This window comes from Panthera leo, chromosome A3 (genome assembly GCF_018350215.1).
Source record: "Panthera leo isolate Ple1 chromosome A3, P.leo_Ple1_pat1.1, whole genome shotgun sequence".
Lineage (NCBI taxonomy): Eukaryota > Metazoa > Chordata > Mammalia > Carnivora > Felidae > Panthera > Panthera leo.
In genome coordinates this window covers 105068167-105087036 of record NC_056681.1, presented here as the reverse complement: position 1 = coordinate 105087036, position 18870 = coordinate 105068167, and the positions used below count along the sequence as shown (strand labels likewise).

At 45.0% G+C, this 18870-nt stretch overlaps 1 protein-coding gene across 11 annotated transcripts in view; it reads left to right on the top strand.

Annotated features, from left to right (window-relative positions):
* MTA3 (metastasis associated 1 family member 3) overlaps positions 1 to 18870 on the top strand; it is a 222919-nt gene that overhangs the window by 32670 nt on the left and 171379 nt on the right. For 3 of the 11 annotated variants that reach the window (XR_006200862.1, XM_042933131.1, XM_042933130.1), the window contains exons 1-2: positions 8457 to 8503; positions 12394 to 12461. Coding sequence is in view for 5 of the 11 variants with exons in the window: in XM_042933131.1 (XP_042789065.1) it covers positions 8464 to 8503; positions 12394 to 12461 (108 nt within the window). In the remaining 6 variants the exon portion in view is untranslated. Of the gene's footprint in view, positions 1 to 8456; positions 8504 to 10635; positions 10713 to 10955; positions 11021 to 11274; positions 11431 to 12013; positions 12033 to 12393; positions 12462 to 18870 lie in introns of those variants that run through there. The other 8 variants (XM_042933139.1, XM_042933132.1, XM_042933134.1 and 5 more) reach the window with 6 other exon arrangements.

Here is an 18870-nt window from a genome sequence, read left to right as displayed (position 1 = left end):
CTGCTTCCTTTGACTGGAATGTCCTTTCTGACTCTTTACCAGGCAAAATCCTCATTTTAATTGGGGGTAGGGGAGGAGACAGAGCACTAGTGGGGGAGGGGCAGAGAGAGAGAGCGGGAGACAGAATCCAAAACAGGCTCCAGGCTACGAGAGCTGTCAGCACAGAGCCCGACACGGGGCTCAAACCTATGAACTGCTAGATCATAACCTGAGCTGAAGTCGGATGCTTACCAGACTGAGCCACCCAGGTACCCCAAATATTACCTTCTCTTAAAGCCTTCTCTGGAAGCCCTACCCCTACAGCAGACCATATTAATTGCTCCCAATTCTGGGCTAACATGGCCCTTATTTTATTAGATTATACCTCACCATATATTCATGACTACCTCTTCTATTGGGCAGTGAACTCCCTGAGGACCAGAACACTATTTTAACTATCAAGGTAACTCAGAGTACAGCATATGGGCTAAGCACAAGACTCTCAATAAATGTTGAATTGAATTGAACTTACTCATTTGTATTTTCTGCAATTATTTCCCTTTCTTTCCTAAGTTCTTACAAAAGTTAATTTTGAAAATGCCAACCTGTCTCAGCTGTAATAAGAGGACAGGCGAAGGGAGCATGTTCATGCTGGGACTGAGAAAATCACATCCCTGGGGGCCAGGGATGGTGACTCGTGTGGAAATACAAGTGATGGACCCCACAGGGAGGGAAAAAACACAGCAGGAAGAGCCAAACCAAATGACAAGGGCTTCTTCCCACCAGGAAATTTCCTTTTCAAATCTCATCTTTGCTCAAATCTAGAGGTTTCTGGATGTTGTGAATGGAGGGTCCAGACCCCATGTGGGCTGTCTGTGCACAGTCTCCAGTATGTTAGTGTGCAAATGGATGGAGGTTGGCTTCCTGACTGGGACCTGTCTCTGGTGAGATGAGAAGAATTAAGAGAAGGGGCGCCTGGGTGGCTCAGTCAGTTAAGTGTCTGACTTCGGCTCAGGTCATGATCTCCTTGTCTGTGAGTTCGAGCCCCATGTCGGGCTCTGCGCTAACAGCTCAGAGCCTGGAGACTGCTTCGGATTCTGTGTCTCCCTCTCTCTCTCTGCCCCGCCCCCCCACTCATGCTCTGTCTCTCTCTCTCTCTCTCTCTCTCTCAAGAATAAATAAACATTAAAAGAAATTTTTTAAAAGAAGAAGAATTAAGAGAAGAGTGTTGGTCCATGATTGCCTGACACCCTACCACCCTCCTTCGGACTAATCAAAAGATAAATGTGATAATGTGGGCAAATGCAATGGAACAGATCTTGGGAGACAAGGAAATGGAAGTCTCTGGAGAAAGAAGCAGCAGCTGGAGGCACGAACTCAGTCTGACTTTTGTCCTGGTGTTTCCTAACCTCATTCCCACAATGTCTCAAACCATTCCCCGATTCCTTCATCTCTCCTCCCCTACTCTGACTCCCAAGTCCCCTGCAAACCCTTGAGATCTGCCCCAGAGAGGGAACAGGGAGCTGACTGTGGAGGACCAGAGGCCTCCAGTCTTCCCTGATGATCAGCATGGTGTTTACTAAGTCCCCAGCCTTGAAGTCATTTGTGGCGCTCTCTGCCTTACTGAAGAAAAATGAATTTTGCCTCAATTCCTGATTCCTGTTTAAATATTTAGTTTAATCAGCCCAGGCCCAAGTGCCTTTTCCATTTCCCCTGGTGCCTGGGAGCCATGCTGACACCAGCATCATAAATAATGCATCTGATCCCAGGAACATGCCACTGGCTGGGAGTCATGCCATCCCTCAAGTCTCAGGGCCTGCCCTCTGCTGCAGTCGCTTTGGGAGAAGCTGGACCAGAACAGAGAAGTCCGTCTTGAGCCTAAAGGCTTCTCCTCGAAGCTACTCCTGGATGGAGTCATTGTGCTTCCCCATCGCAGGGCAGATCTGAGAGGCCATGAGGGGGTGCAGGGGTCTCACTGGTGGGGAGAGTGAGAGAAGCAGGAAGAGGAAGGAACACCGATGCCACAGAGTGTTTGGACTCCACCTTCAAGGTTGCTTCAACCTGTTGGAGAGACATCAGGGCCACTTAGAACAGGTCCAACCTAAATCCTGTGTGAATATAGAGCAGAGAATCAGGATACCAAATAAAAGGAGGCAGTTGAGTTCAAGGGCAGAGGTATTAAGGAGACTCCATGAAATACTGGAACCTTCCATCCTCCTTTCACCTCCAGAATTCTGGCTTGTAACATGGGTTCTGCCTTCTATTCCAAGAACACAGTCTAAATTTCACCCCATGATACCAGGAGCCTGGGGGGAAAGTTAGGACTTCAGGAGATGCACACTTTTTCTCCTCGTACAGAAAGGAACCAATGATGGGATTTGGCTGGACAAGTCCTGGGTGTCCTTTGGCAAAACCTCAAAAAGATTAAACTGCCTCCAGGTGCCCTCTTTTTGGAGCTAACCCCTCAGTGCTCTGATCTATGCAATTAGATGGGGAGCACTGTGTTAGTTGCCATTAATGATATGGTCCTGGCTTTGGCTTTGTAAAAGAAGCTCCTTGGGACAGCTCTGTAATACTTGTGCTTTTTTCCTCCAAAACTTCGCAGAGATAAAAGGAAACATAAACAACGATCTATTTATCCAGGAGTTCAAAGTATAGCTTTGAGCCCTTCCACATAGTCTGTGCTTTCTGAAATCAAGAGTGCAAATAAACTTCCCTCAGTCTCTTTTATTTTTATTTTTTTAATATATTTTTTCCCCCTCAGTCTCTTTCAGAAAGGGCAGCCGCTATAAACCACAGATAAACATAAAAGGAGCTGATGAAAAGAGCAAACTCCAGTCTTCATCCCTCAGTCTGGGGAGTTCAGAAGCCCTACTCTCTGTCCTTGGAGTCATCCACTCTGTAGAATCTCTAGGGCCAAACTCTACTAATCCATTTTGAGCTGCCTAGGTATCTGGAGAGTCAGGAGCCACCAAAGGAAAGATGGTAACAGAGGAGTTGGTCTCTGATGACGAGCACCTTGTCAAATCCAGGGGTCGATGATCTGTTGCTCTGATTTGTCACAGCTGAGCCCCTCCCTTATTCACTTGGTTTCTGGGACCCGTACTCCTCTGGCTTTTCTCCCGCCTACCTCACTGCTCCCTCAGTCCTCCTCTGTGCCTCTCCTCTTCTGATCACTACATGAGTATGTCTCAGTCTTGACTGTATTTCAGAATAACCTGAGAATTTTTTTTTTCTTTTAGCTGAAAATCAGGGTCCACTCTGCACTAATTAAATCGGGATCTCTGGGGGGTGGGACCGGTATGATAAGTAGTTCCTCTGGTGCAGCTGGGGTACAGAACCTGCTAGCAAAATGCTGGCTTGCCCCAGGGTGTAGGCTTCTGCCTGCCTCCCCCATCTACACTCTCTCTCAGCTGAACTGACCAGTCCCCAGCCTCATGGACTGCCTAAACAGATTTGCATTTTTAGCCTGTGTCTCTGTGCTGAGTTCCAGAGCCCACATCTGCTTGTCTGTTTAACACCTCTGAACAGATATCTATAAGCATTTGGAAGTACTAACATCTATGATTTTGTCCTCTCATCTCCTACATCCAATCCTTCAGCAAGAACTGTTGGCTCTGCCTTAAAAATGTATCTCCCACAAAAAAACAAAACAAAACAAAACAAAACAAAACCAACTCCTTGGGCCATGACAGCTACAATTCTATTCCAAACGTTTGTCACCTTCCTCCTCCTTGAACTATGTTAGCCTTCTAACTAGTCTCCCTGTTTCCATTCCCCACAGTCTATCCTCTGCACTGCAGCTCAAGTGATCTTTTTGATTTGTTTTTTTTTTTAAACTTTCAAAAGGCTTTATTTCAGACCATGTTATCACGCCCAGCATCACTTACAACCAAGAAACATTTTTTAAGATAAAAAAATGCAGTAAGTGGCCTATACCTATGGGATTCACTGATCTTACCACGAAGACACAGTTCATCTGAAAGAATAGGTAAATGGCAATGAAAAGCTATAACAGGGGCGCCTGGGGGGCTCAGTCACTTGAGCATCCGACTTTGGCTCAGGTCATGATCTCACGGTTTGTGGGTTCGAGTCCCACGCCGGGCTTTGTGCTGACAGCTCAGAGCCTGGAGCCTGCCTTGGATTCTGTGTCTCCCTCTCTCTCTGCCCCTCCCCTGCTTGTGCTCTTACTCTCTCTCAAAAACGAATAAAGAAACATTTTTTTAAAAAAGCTATTATAGTACTGGGGTAAGAGGGAACAACAGCCTACATGATTAAGTGTCGTCCTATATAATTTGGTACAAAATTTTTGCCATCTTTGGTTTGAATAGGACTTAGATGAAGTGGTATTGGATTCCTTTCTTTCTGCATCCCTCTTTTCTTCTGCATCCCTTTGTCTCTGCATATAGTGTTCAGTGTTTTCTGGATGAATCTATATTTACTTAAAATTGAGTTGTGGATAGCATCTGTATTAGTTTTCTAGATCTGCTGTACAAATTACCACAAACTGAGTTTCTTCAAACAACAGAAACATATTTTCACCACAGTTCTGGTAGCCAGAACCCAGGAATCAACATGTCAGCGGGGTTGATTCCTTCTTTAAAAAAAAAAAAAAAAAAGTTTATTTTGTTTTGAGAGCAAGAGAGAGAGACAGAGAGAATGAGCAGAGGAGGGCAGAGAGAGGGAGGGCGAGAGAATCCCAAGCAGGCTCCTTGCTGTCCGTGCAGAACCCAATGCAGGGCTTGAACTCAAAAACCATGAGATCATGACCTGAGTAGAAGTCAAGAGTCAAAATCAAGAGTCGGACACTTAACTGACTGAGCCACCCAGCCACCCTGGGTTGATTCCTTCTGAGGGCTCTGAGGGAGAATTCATTCCATACTTCTTCTCCAATATCTGGTGGTTGCTGGCAGGCTTTGGTATTCCTTGGCTTACGATTGAGTAACTCCAGTCGCTGCCTCCACCTTCATATGGACTTCTCCTCTTCACTTTGTGTCTCCCATCTCCTATAAGAACACTTGTGATTGGATTTAGGGCCCATTCTAATCCAGGATGATTTCATCTCCAGATCCTTAACTTAATTTCATCTGAAAATACCCTTTATCTAAATAAGATCCCATTCACAAGCCATATCTTTTGGGAGACTACCATTCAACCCACACCATAGGATCTTAGAGGCAAGAAGGTAAGGTAGAGAGTAGTCAGGTTTGCTTTTTCAGACTGGATCCCTTCCCTTCTCCTCTTCTTTCTGGCTTTCCTCCTTCCTTCTCCTCAACCCTGGCTGCTTTTCCAGAGCTGGGAGCGGAACTCTCTATCTCAGTCTGAGAATTTTGCTCACTGACCCTTGTGAGATGGTCAGCCCTGGGCATTCCCCTACATCTTCACTGTCTGTCTTGGTCAGCGACTTGTGTGGCTGTCTGCCCATGCCCTGCCTGTTTGCACATTTGGACCTGGACTCTGATCTCCTGAACCCGGACCTGCTAAACCTGTTTTTTTCCCAAGCTGAAGGACTCAGGGAACCTGCTTCTTCCCCTGGGGCCAGGGTTTGGTTTACTCCTTAGACAAGACAGGCAGGCTCTGTGTAGATGGTGACACAGAAGAGGCTATTTTCACTGCAGATCTCTCTTTTAAGCTCTAGGCCTATTTGTCCACCTCTTTCCTAAAGACGAAGCATCTACCTGGATGTTTCCAAAAGGAAAACAACACAATTTGCTTAACATTAAACCTGTCAACTATCCCTCCTCCCCCAAATTGCCTACCCTACAGTATTTTTTTAAATTAATTAATTAATTTTTAACAGTTTATTTATTTAGGGGCGCCTGGGTGGCTCAGTCAGTTGAGCATCTGACTTTGGCTCGGGTCATGATCTCATGGTTCATGAGTTGGAACCCCACATCCGGCTTGCTGCTGTCAGCACAGAGCCCACTTCCGATCCTTTGTCTGTCTGTCTGTCTCTCTCTGCCCCTCCCCCACTCGTGCCCTCCCTCTTTCTCTCTCTCTCTCTTAAAAATAAACCTTTTAAAAAAGTTTAAAGTTCATTTATTTTTCAGTAATCTCTATACCCAATGCAAGGCTTGAACTCACGACCCTGAGATCAAGAGTTGCATGCTCTTCCTACTGAGTCAGCCAGGTGCCCCCCTACTCTAGCGTTTTAAACCCACTGCATCATACCTCTTCCCACCCAGTTACTCATACTCTACCTCTCCAAAGTCATCAGATCCCATAACCCCTACCTCCTGAATCTTTCTCAAATCCCTCTACTTTTCTCCCATCCCCCTGCCTCTACCCTAGGTCAAGCCATCATCCCTTCTCACCAACCTACCAATCTCATCATGTTTCCTCACCAACCTACCAACTGATCTCCTGCCTAGACCCTTCCATCTTGTCTAATCCTCTTTACTGCAGCCTGTGTCATTCCTATAAACACTCCCTGTTAAATCCCTTAGACATTCCCATTGCCCCTTATAATTCGTTTTCCTGACTCCACACCCTGTACTGCCCAGCCATCTCCCTGTCCAAATTTATAGCATTTTGCCAGCTAAAAAAGGGAAGCTTTAAGATCAATTAGTTCAACCTTCCAGGGGCTCATGCTTGTCCCCATTGTGATTTCTGGTCCCTTTTCTGCTACCTGGAAGCAATGCTGTCTCTAGAGTAGGAACCTCCTGTGGATGCAACCCAATGGCTGAGCCAGATCCCCTTGGAGGGCATGAGAAAACCATGGACTCCTAAAATGCACATTTCCAAAAACCAAGACCTTCTGAGATTAGCCCTGAGCTTCATGTTTTCAGCACAGGGATGGATGGAAGGCAATGCTCCTTGACTCTAGAAGCTACAAAACTCCTGACTCTCATTTCCTTTCCCTCGGGGGCTCCCTGCTTTGATTCTTGCTGTTATATGCTTAGCTTTCTCCTAGGATACAGCACATGTGCCTTTAAAGCCTAGGACCTCCTTAGAATAGCTGAGACAGGCTGGCCTTTTTCCAAAAGAATTTTACTAAATAACAAAACAAGTTAGTGAAAGAAAAGAAAAAAAGACAGAGAGAGAAACAAATCATAGAAAACACAAACAATAAGATATAATCCTTTATCCAAAACCTGGCATCTAATTTCAGATTAATTAGATTCTAGACACCCCCCTCCTACCCAAGTTCCTTTCCTGAATTCAATATCACGAAGCTTCTAGTCTCTGGCCAGCTCTGTAGAACCTGTATGAAAACTCTATCCTCAGATTGAGACAAAAATCAACTCTGTCTCATTTACTTCTTCCTTCCCTCCTTTCTTATGAAAGGGGCACAGGGGCCGAGGGAGAGAAAAAGAGAAAAAGAGAATCTTAAGCAGGCTCCGTATTCAGCTTGGAGCCTGTCCTGAGGCTTGATCCCACGACCCTGGGATCATGACCTGAGTTGAAATCAAGAGTCGGACACGCAACTGACTGAGTCACCCAGGTGTCCCCATTTACTGCTTTCTTGAGCATCCATTTCTCTTCAGCTAAGTGGTGGGATGCTAGAAACTGACACAGGAACACAATGGGCCTTTAGACAATTTCTTACCATGATTCTCTCTCTTTTTTTTTCAATGTTTATTTATTTATTTATTTTGAGAGAGAGAGAGAGAGGAGAGAGAGAGAGAGAGAGAGAGAGAGAATCTCAAGCAGGCTCCCTGCTCACCATGAGATCATGACCTGAACCAAAATCAAGAGTCAGATGCTTACTATCTGAGCCACCTAGCACCCCCCCGACCCCCCCCCCCCCCCTTGCTTACAATGATTCTTTAATCACAATAGCCATGCCAGGAAATTTTTCCCACGGAAGGTTGGATTTGCCAGGGGATTTCTGGCAAGGTCTGAGAGACACCTCTTCCTTAGTGGTGAGGGTGGCTGGCATAGAGAGAAAGGACCTAATATATAGGTAACTCTTAACATGTGCCAAACACTTTATGTATTGTTTTAAGCACAAGACTTTGCTGTAAGTATCAATCCCTAATCGTATTTTGAAGAACTTGAGGCTCGGTGAGGAGAAGTATCTTGCTCAAGGTCTTACAGCTAAATAGCCAAACTAGGAGTGAAGTTTGGGCTGGTTGATGACAAGTTTGTGGTGATCTGAACCACACAGCCTCCGGAGGTAGAGGTACCTTTGCTTCCTTTGAAGGTAAAGGCTTTTCCACCCTTTCTCTGCTTTGAGGGTTTCTTTTAATCTCCAAACATTTGCGAAACTCCATTATGGCAGTACCTCTTTGATATTAGGAGGCATGTAAGTTTCATAGACAAAATCCTCGCATTCAAATCAGTACCTAGTTCTCTAACTATACTGAGCCCATCATTGGTATTTATGCTTTCAGATATGGAGCATGTACTATGTAGAAGACACCGGCCCAGGAGCTGGAGGTGGAAGAGGTTGAACATACAAAATCTAGAGGAAGGAAAAGGCCCTGGGTTCTGGCACCATCGTACTTCCTGCTCCTCCCCCCAAGTCTCTGAAACCTTTCAATGGGGGACTTCTGGATAAGACTGTTCCTAAGGACAGGAGGTGGGTATGGATGGAGGAAGTTTTCTTGGCACCTTTTGCCCATTAAGTATGGTTAGTACAGTCACCACAAATACTTGCTAAGGTGCACAAAGTTGGGGAAATGAGAGAGCAGTACGGAACTAACAGAAATACAGAAATATTTTGAAGGGGGGAAAAGTGCTCATTTATTTAAAAATGATGGAATGGTCAAAGGCTTTAAAGCTTGTGATCTGTTCCTTCGTAGTTTATGGTTTTCAGGTGGCCTTTTCACTTGGAAAAAGGCTTCTGGTTTAGAGAATTGTAGGCCAGAGGAAAGGGCTGAATTATAATCTCAATACTGCTACCAGTTTACGGGATGACTCCAGGTGAATTATTCAACCTATTTATGTGTCAGCACAGAAATGGAGACAGTGATGTCAGATATGTCACAATATGTTTTCCGTGGGATGTCCAGTAAAAGGATTATGATAAACGACAACTATTCAGTGTGCATAACAGAACACTTCTGCTTTTTTCTCTGGGTCAGAAGAGCTGACACAGGCTCACATTGTACCCATGATATAAAACCCTTGGGAATCTGAAACATTATGGAGTTAATAAAAAGCAACAGACACCTGTTATTTACATAGTGCTCTCTGCTGAAAGATTTATAAAGCATTTTCATATATCATCACAACTGATCCTCAACTCACCTGTGAAATGGAATTAATGTTCCCATTTTATATCTGAAGAAACTTGGGTCACACATAATCAAGGTGATTCAGGCAAAGGTGCTTTATTTTTATTTTTTACTTTGCCTCAGCTATGTAGGAAATTATTTTTTTCACCTTAGTAATTTGTGATAACGGACCATCACAAATGCCATCACCATACAAACAAAACACAATCTTTTCTTAGGACACTTCCCATCCCTGCACAGACCCCACACCCAGAGTCACCAACATGTAGCTGTAAATCACCAGAAACTCCAAACAGCCCAGGAAGGGGAGGGATCATCTTTATGCTGATTATATGACAATGCCTGGGAGCAGTTTGGAATGGATTGGCTTTTTAAAGAAAGTTGTTTGCGTTCATTTGGGGGGATTGCCCCAGCTAAGATTCAACTCTATTTGTTTTTTGTTAGTTTCCTGTGAGGGAATTAAGGCTGAGAACACAGGGATTGCCTAGAGAATTAGCATGGGAAAATAATAATGATTTAAAAGCTTTAGACACATAACTAGTTAACAGTGCATCAGTGGCAAGGTGACTAAAACTATCTCCTCCTTTGTGGTTGGTGGTGAAAGGTAGGGTCCTGTTCCCCTATGGGCAAAAAGAACCCCCCACTCCCTTCTCTAAGGGCCTCTTTTCCTGGCAGGGCAGCGCAGTGTGTAGGGCCTGTCTAGAGGTGAGGCCTCCACGTGGGGGGGGGGGGGGGGGGGGGGGGAGTGGGTTCTATTCAACTCGGTTTTGGGGTGAACGCTGATAGACCTACCAATGCAGTTGGGGTAAACTTGGGAGGGCGTCAGTTTTTTCTACACTTGTCCCCAGCTGGGGCTTTCCCTGAGGATGCTGGAAGCACCTGGAGTCCTCCTGGCCCCAAGGTGTGCATGACCCAGGACCACTGCATTAATGTCACCACGAGAAAGGTGCTCTGCGGCGTGCACTTAGTTGTACCCAAGTGTTTGCCCTGAGGCTGGCGCCCACGTGCTAGAGGTCTCGCATACAGGGGTCTCCCAGGGACAGAGCAGGGAGGAAGACCTGTCTGGAGGTGGCCAGGTGACAGGGTACACTGGCTGAGGCGGTACCGGCTCGGGAGAGCCTGAGCCCCTGCCCCCGCCCCAATCCTCTAACAGCCCCAGGTCCGCCTTTGCGAGTACAGGCCTCTGCTTCGGCCACGACCCTTGCCCTAGGGTACTCCACTTCCAGCAAGGGCCCCCAAGCTACCGCCCGCCCCAAGTCCTTGCTGGCCCCGCAGCGACCTCCCCCGGCCCGGCCCACTCGGCCTTGCAAGCCCGTCGCTGGGGGCGGTAACCTGCCCCCACCCCGTGGCGTCCCCTCCCCTTCACTTCCCCCTCCCCTCGGTCCCTCCCTCCCCTCCCCCCCGTGGCGAGGCGGCGGCGGCGGCGGCGGCGGCGGCCGAGGCTGAGGCGGCGGCGGCGGCGGCTGCGGCGGCGGCGGCGGCGGGCGGGGCTCGGCTCGGGCTCCGCGGGCGGGCGGGCGGACATGGCGGCCAACATGTACCGGGTCGGAGGTAGGAAAGCTCGGCCCGACCCGGCCCGTCTGGGGGCGGGCTCGGGAGTGGGGGATCGGGGCGAGTTCACCCTAACCGCTGGGAGCCGCGGGCGACCCGGCCGAGGGCGCAGGGGGCGGGGGGCGCCGGGGCCCGCCGAAGGGGCCGGGGTTTCCCACCCCCGCCACCCGCCCCTCCCTCGACTGTGGCCGGCTGGGGGCCGGCGCCCACCCTGCCCCTCGCTCCCACCCCCGCTCAGTTTTCTAGGGCCAGGCCTGTACTTGGGGGTGTGAATCCTCAGACGCCCCCCTCCAGGACACCCGCATTGGGTATGGGCCGTCGAACCCCCTGATAGGATGGTCTTTCCCCGCGTGGCTTCCAGGCTGTGGGGGTTGGAGAGGATGGGGGGACATCCCCCCTCCTCTACTCCTTCTCCCCTTTAGTGGGAGTGTGGGGTGGGGGTGGGGGCGATGGGGGTTCAGCCAGGGGCACAGCCAGGGGCCTGTTTGTGGGGACGGGGCCCTGCACCTCTCCTTCCTCACCCCACCCTCCCGTTTCTTGCCCAGCCCCCCCAAGATGGGACACAGTGGGGCCAGGGCACCGCAGCCAGAGGTGGGGAGTTGAGCTCTGCCTGGACGTTTGCTCTGGTGTCTGCCTCCTTCCCAGCCTTCTGCAGGAGAGAGAAATAAGGTCAAACAAACTTTCTCCCTACTCACGACGCCCTCCTCCCTCTTTCTTGGTAAAATAATAATTCAGATAAGTGGCGTGTTTGTGTGTGAGACTCGCTCTTCTCTGCTCATTAGTGAGCTCCTGATGGATGGTGGTGGGAATGGCCTGGCCAAATGAGGCCACTTTGCAGAAGAGAGACGGAAAAGAGCCACTGAGATAGACAATAACAACGCAGCCCAACCTTTCAAATAAACACACAGTGGGAAGTTTCCAGTGAGCCTATTAGATGAGAGGAAAAGCCACACTTGAAAATTTTTATCCTTTTTATTGAAAGCCGGTTGTGATTTCTTTACAACACAACCCTGCATGGATCTGGATTAAATATGGTAAAGAGTTTTTTAAAAGCCTGATATCATCTCTAGAGAGCTCTGTCAGAAAGTGAACCCCCCTTTCATGTCCGTACACCCCTCTGCCCCCCCCATCATCTCAGACCTGTGGAAAAGTTTGTCAGTGTGCTTCCTCTTACCTGCTCAGCTCACTTGATTGGTTTTTGTTTTGTTTCGCTTTGTTTTTTTTTTTTAGTGATTGAAATGTACTTTGGGCTGCTAAGCTTTTCAAGATGCTCTAAATTTGTCTTAGGTCAATAGTTTTATGTGAGAAGCATACTCCAGGGTAAATTGGATTGAGGGAAAAGATGTGGGAGCAGTTACAGCATAAAAGACATGTTTAGTCAGCTCTGACTACTTAATGATAAGAGGGGTCTGTTTGTTTATTATTTAGTGATGGGTGGTGTGAAAGTTTAGGAGAACTTGATAAAACGTTAATTGAAATGAAAATATTAGGAAAATGAGGGTCTGTGAATAGTAGGCTTATGAGAAAATATATTAAACTTGTATTACTAAATTTGCTTTTATCAGGGAACGAAGTCTGCACTTCATTTTGAAAGTGAATTTGCCTAATATAGAAAGTCATAGATTAACAAATGTGAACTTTCTGTTGAAAAGATTAAGCTCTTTACTTCCTTTAATTACAGATTATGTCTACTTTGAGAATTCCTCCAGTAACCCGTACCTAATCAGAAGGATAGAAGAACTCAACAAGGTATACACTGAGCTTTCTTGATTCTAATATTAAAAAATAATTGTTTTCCATTGAAGGGTAATTAGGTAAAGGGCATAAGAGGTGATTTTACTTTCAGTCCTAGAGTCTTTGAAAGTAGAGATTGCAGATTAGAGAGTTAGGCAGGATTCTGAATATTCTTTTACTTTTTATAATTACCTGTGATATTAAATGTGCTGAGTATTTAACATCTGCATATTTCTTCACATTGCTCGGAGCTTCTCAGAGCAGGTCACTCCTGTAATTCAGTCCCTTTTTATATTTAGAGTCATAATTGTATTTCTCCCTTTTTAGTGAATCATGATTTTCCTCTTCCATCTTTAGAAGGAGGAAGCTATGAAATCTAATATTGAAGGGAATTTGTAAAATTCTGGACTAGACTAATAAGAATACAGTTTTGGTATAATGCAAAGTAGCTTCCTACTTTAGGCCTTAGGTAAATAAAACTTTTATATTAAGGTTTGTCCCTGGTCGCTGGTGTCCAGGACATCAGAAGCATTGTGACTGTTTGCATATGAATGCAATGGTGGCTTATGAAAACAGTCATAAACTATATGAACCATAGATTACTAATGATGCTCTGTTTTCCTCCAAACCAACTGGGAAGCTTATTTGTACAGCTTATGAGAATTCATAGTGTTAAAATGTTGGCACTATCTAGCTGAAACCTTTCCCCCAAAGTACCATCTGGAGGCTGGTCCAGTTCTGAGCCCCAGGAAGTGGGGTGTGGTTTAGGGCATTTCTGGTTTATGAGCCCCGAGATCTTGGTTTGCTTCTGGAGATACCCCGTGGACCTTGCATTTGTAAAACTGTTGTCGTATTTTGAGACCACTACTACCAAATGAAGAGAATGGTCTCAGGATTAGATCAGTCTGTGGGTGGGAACTGTTGGGGTGTCATTTTAACCTTTTTTACGTTATTGATGTAAAGTGTAGGCAACTCGAAGCTGTTTATCAGTTTATGTAGAAAATTAATTAGGATACAAAAGAGAAATGTTGGCCTGTGAGACTGGTATTCTTTGGCTACTCCCTATCCCTCTGACCTCCACTTTCAGGCTCTCTGCCTTGCTCGTATGTAGCAGGTAGATTCTTGGCTGTTTTCATGTGCACCCACCTTAGGACCACCGAGTCATTTCTAATCCCCTGTACCTTGCTCTGCCTTGCTCTTTTTTCCATATCATTTATCACCTTCAAGTATACTTAATTATTGTGTTTATTTTCATTGCCTGTTTTCTCAGACTAGAATGTAAGCTCTATGTGTGTAGTGATCTTTTCTGTTCACTAATGCATCCCAAGTGCCTTTGAATAAAGTGATTGGTACATAGTTAAGACATTCAGTAATTATTTGTTGAATTAATGAATTTCTCCAGTGTCTGGTGTTAATGCTTGCACATAGCTTTTACTGTTTACAAATTATTTTGATTTGTTCGTTTTACAGATATTTCTGAGGACCTGCTACCTGCCAGGCATTTTTAGATATGCGCTTTTAGGAATTCAGGGATGAACAAAAATAGGTCCAGTAGTGAGACAATCATCAGCCAAAGTATCCCACAATTAGAAGGAAAATTGCAGCTGTGCTAAATTTGCAAACATCAGGACATGGTGTTCTGGAAGCGTATAATCTTGGGGATTCACGTTTGTTACTTTTTCTGAGCCTCAAAATAACCTTAAACCTTTAAGGTAGATGCATCATGGAGTGTTGTTTAGAGGTATGCAGTGGTAATATGACTGGATTGCACCCTCTAGCTTGAACTTGGCTCATTTCACACTCCTTTGTCGTCATAATACTGTTCACTTCAAAAGTATCCCTCAGGGCACCTGAGTGGCTTAGTCGGTTGAGCATCCGACTCCTGATCTCAGCTCAGGTCTTGATCTCAGGGTTGTGAATTCAAGCCCTGTGTTGGGCTCCATGCTGGGTGTGGAGCCTACTTAAAATAGTAATAATAATAATAAATTATATTTGAAAAACAGTGGCGCCTCGGCTTGGTCTGGTAAGCCTCTGACTCTTGATCTTAGCTGAAGTCTTGATCTGAGGGTCGTGAGTTCAAGCCTTACATTGGTCTCTGCGCTGGCATGAAGCCTACTTTAAAAAAAAAAAAAAAAGAGGAACGCCTGGGTGGCTCAGTCAGTTAAGCGTCTGACTTCAGCTCAGGTCATGATCTCGTGGTCTGTGAGTTCGAGCCCTGTGTCGGGCTCTGTGCTGACAGCTCAGAGCTTGGAGCCTAATTCTGATTCTGTGTCTCCCTCTCTCTCTGCCCCTCCCCTGCTCACACTCTGTCTCTCTCTGTCTCAAAAATAAGTAAAAACATTAAAAAAAAATTAAAAAAAAAAAAGAAAGTACCCTTGTCTTCCCACCCATAACTTCTTCCTGGTCCTCTGCTTTCAGCAGAGAGTCCTTATTATAATAATGGTTTTGGGGAGGCTGGGAATGATTGAACTGTGAGGGACTACAGTTTGTAATTTCAGACAGTGGCAATTTAAATAGATGGATTATTGGTAAATAAGTGAGATTGACTAGTATTAAATAGTGAATATTTACATAGGGCCTTTATTTTTGAAGGGATATGGAAAGGGTATCTCATTTATTTTAAAAAAATGTTTTATTTACTTTTGAGAGAGTGCAAGTAGAGGAGGGGCAGAGGAGGGGAGAGACAGGGGATCCCAAGTGAGCTTTAGGTTGACAGCAGTGAGCCCAATGTGGGGCTCGAACCCACAAACTGAGATCATGACCTGAGCTGAAGTTGGGCGCTCAACCAACTGAGCCACCCAGTTGCCCCAAGATTTCTCATTTTAAAGAATTCATTAAACAAATATTTATTGAGTACTTGTTGTGTACCAGGCACTAGTCTAGCTGATACACAACAGTGAACAATATGGACCTATTTTCTGCCCCTCCTCATAGTCTCATGAGGGAGACACATGAAAGACAAGTTACCAGACATAAAAAAAAAAAAAAAAATAGTGAAAATGATGTTAACTTTTAAGAAGGAAATAAACAAGGATCTTAACATAGAGAATAACAGGGGTCACTCCTTTTGGATAGAAGGGCAAAGGATTTTTTTTTCATTGAAGTTTATTTATTTATTTTTGAGAGAGAGCAAGAGAAAGTGACAGCATAAGAGAGACAGAGAATCCCAAGCAGGCTCTGCACTGTCCACGCAGAGCCCAACAGAGGGCTTGAACTCACGAAGCAAACCATGAGATCATGACCTGAGCTTAAACCAAGAGTTGGATGATTAACCTACAGAGCGACCCAGGTGCCCCAGAAGGGGAAAGAATTTTAAGGACACTGAAGTTGAGTCCTAAAGGATGAGAAAGGTAGCCATGGGAGAGAGCCCACACAAATGTTCCAGATACAGGCCCTGAGAGTAGCATAGGTCAAATTGGCAAAGTGGGGAAAATTAACATGATGGAAAATCCCAGTAATGAATTTAAGAGTACTTAATATGTTCCAATTGATAAGCCAGGATAAGAAAGGACATTTACCTAGGAGTGCCTGGCTTGCCTCAGTCAGTGGAACATGCGACTCTTGGTCTCAGGGTCGTGAGTACAAGCCCCATGTTGGGTGTAGAAATTACTAAAAATAAATAAAATTTGGGGCGCCTGGGTGGCACAGTCAGTTAAGTGTCTGACTCTTGATCTCAGTTCAGGTCATGATCTCACAGTTTAAGTTCCAGCCCCACATTGGGCTCTTCATTGGTGGCGTGGAGCCTGCTTGGGATTCTCTCTCCCTCTCTCTGCCCCTCATCCGCTTGTTCTCTCTCTCTCTCTCCAAATAAATAAACTTAAAAAAATTTTTTTAATAAAAAAATAAAACAAAAATAAATTTTAAGAAGATAGTTACTAAAATAGGTTAATGTCCTTTCTTTTTTTCTTTAAAGTTTTTATTTATTTAATTTCTACACCTAACATGGGGCTTGAATTTATGACCCTGAGATCAAGAATTGCATTTCTTCTAATTGTGCCAGCCAGGCATCTCTAGTAATTATCTTTTTTTTTTTTTTTTAATTTTTTTAATGTTTACTTTTATTTTTGACAGAGAGAGAGGGAGACAGAACATGAGTGGGGGAGGGGCAGAGAGAGAGGGAGACACAGAATCCAAAGCAGGCTCCAGGCTCTGGGCTGTCAGCACCGAGCCCGATGGGGGGCTTGAACTCACACTGCGGGATCATGACCTGAGCTGAAGTCGGACGCTCAACCGACTGAGCCACCCAGGCGCCCCCGTATTAATTATCTTCTGAATAGAATATGTGTGTGTGTGTTTAATTATTTTATTTTATTTTATTAAATAAAAATTTAATTTATTTAATAAATTAATAAAAATAAAATTTTAAATTTTAAATTTAAAAATAATAAAAATTTATTTTTATTAAAAAAAATCTTTTTTGGTGTTTATTTTTGAGAGAGAGAGAGAGAGACAGAGTGCAAGTGAGGGAGGGACAGAGAGAGAAGGAGACACAGAATCTGAAGCAGGCTCCAGGCTCTGAGCTGTCAACATAGAGGCCAGTACGGGGCTCAAACCCTCAAACCGAGAGATCATGACCTGAGCCGAAGTCAGACGCTTAACCATCTGAGCCAGCCAGGTGCCCCTTGTGAAGATAATCTTTTGGAGGGTGAATATAAGATTAAAATAGAAACAACTTTCGGTATATTTTATTTAGTCATTATCTAGGTTGGATGTTGCTCCTACTTCTAAAGATTGCATCTGCTGGCCTCCAGGGTGGCGGGGCAGTGGGGGGGTGGCTGGGGGAGCTCAGTTGGTTGAGTGGCCAAGTCTTGATTTCAGCTTGTCATGAACCCAGGGTTGTAGGATCGAGTCCTGCATTGGGCTTTGTGCTGAGCATGGAGCCTGTTTAAGATTCTCTCTGTCCCTCTGTTCCTCTCTCCTACTCTGGCATTTACTCTCTCTCTCTCAAATTAAAAAAATTAAAAAGATTGCATCTGCATTCATGTTGAGAGAAAGCTGTGTGCACATAATAGTGTAGTGTCAGGAAGTTTGGGAAGTTAAACTTGTGGAAAAATTTGTTTGTTATTTGCTACTAAAATTCTTTTGGTGTGTATGCTGTATTATTTGTGTGTATCTTCATATTCTGTATATTTTATTAGCCCTATGACTTGCTCTGAGATTCATTTTATTGTTTCTAGTCTTATGGGTTTTTTTTGGGGGGGGGAAGAGGGGAATCACTAATTTCTTTGAGAATCTGATGACACCCTTGCCTCCAACTACATTTGCACATAATTTCAGGAGAGTCCCTCAAAGCCCTTTCGTGAAACCCAGGTTGAGACCTCTCCTACCATTTTAGATCTCTTGGGAAAAAGGACAGAAATTGGGAAAGCACCTTTTCACTTGTTCTTTAGTTTGAGCAAACCACAGACGTTTTGAAATGGAAACTGTGTGTGTGTGTGTGTGTGTGTGTGTGTGTGTGTGTGTGTGTGTGTGTGTGTGTTTAATAATGTACTTTCTAAGTCCGGGATAGAAACAGACATGAGTATGACTAAAATGATTCTAGAGCTTAAGAAAAGCCCCTTATTGCTAGAGGATATTTCAGTAAACATGCTTGACGGAACGGGATTTAAGAGGCTGCAATGCACATGGAGAAAAGAATACAGAAGAAAAGTTGACATCCACTGTGGGTTCTTCTTTACACATGTCCCTGCTTTTCCCACCTATGTGGTTTTCCCTGGTCCTTCTTTTTTCTTGGACACTCAGCTTTCCATGCTTCACCTGTTGGACTCCTTTCCTTCTTTCCTAGGACTCTACCCCCTTTCCTCTGCCTTCCCGCAGTGGGTTGCTCTTCCTGCTTCCATGAGTGAGAGAAGTAGAGTCTGGAGGGGAAAGGAAGTTGTAAAGGAAAATATGAGTGGCAATATTGTCAGGCACATTTTACATTTATGCTTTAGTTGCAGGGAACTGGTGAAGGTTTCCAATCAGGTGAGGGACATGATTCCAACTGGGCTTTGGAGGGTTGGAAAGGAGATGATGTGAATAGACATCCTTGCTAGAGTGGAGGCTTCGTGAGGGTGGGCACTATGTATCCATGGAGCTTAGCTCAGTGCTTGGGCACAGAGGAAAGTCTCAAAAGAAATGTGGTGAGTTGAAAGTATAGCCAGACTTTTATATATACCAAATTTTTTTTCACTTTTTTAAAGTAACCTCTACACCCAATGTGGAGCTCGAACTCACAGCCCTGAGATCAAGAGTCAGATAGATGCTCTACTGACTGAGCCAGCCAGGCACTCCTAACCTAGGTTTTTAGAGCAGTGCTTGGAGAACTATTTGTGGTGAGAGATTTTTTTTTTTTTTTTTCACATTTATTTATCTATTTTGAGAGGGAGAGAGAGGCAGACACAGAGAGAGGGAGAATGAGAATCCAAGCAGGCTCTGCACTCTC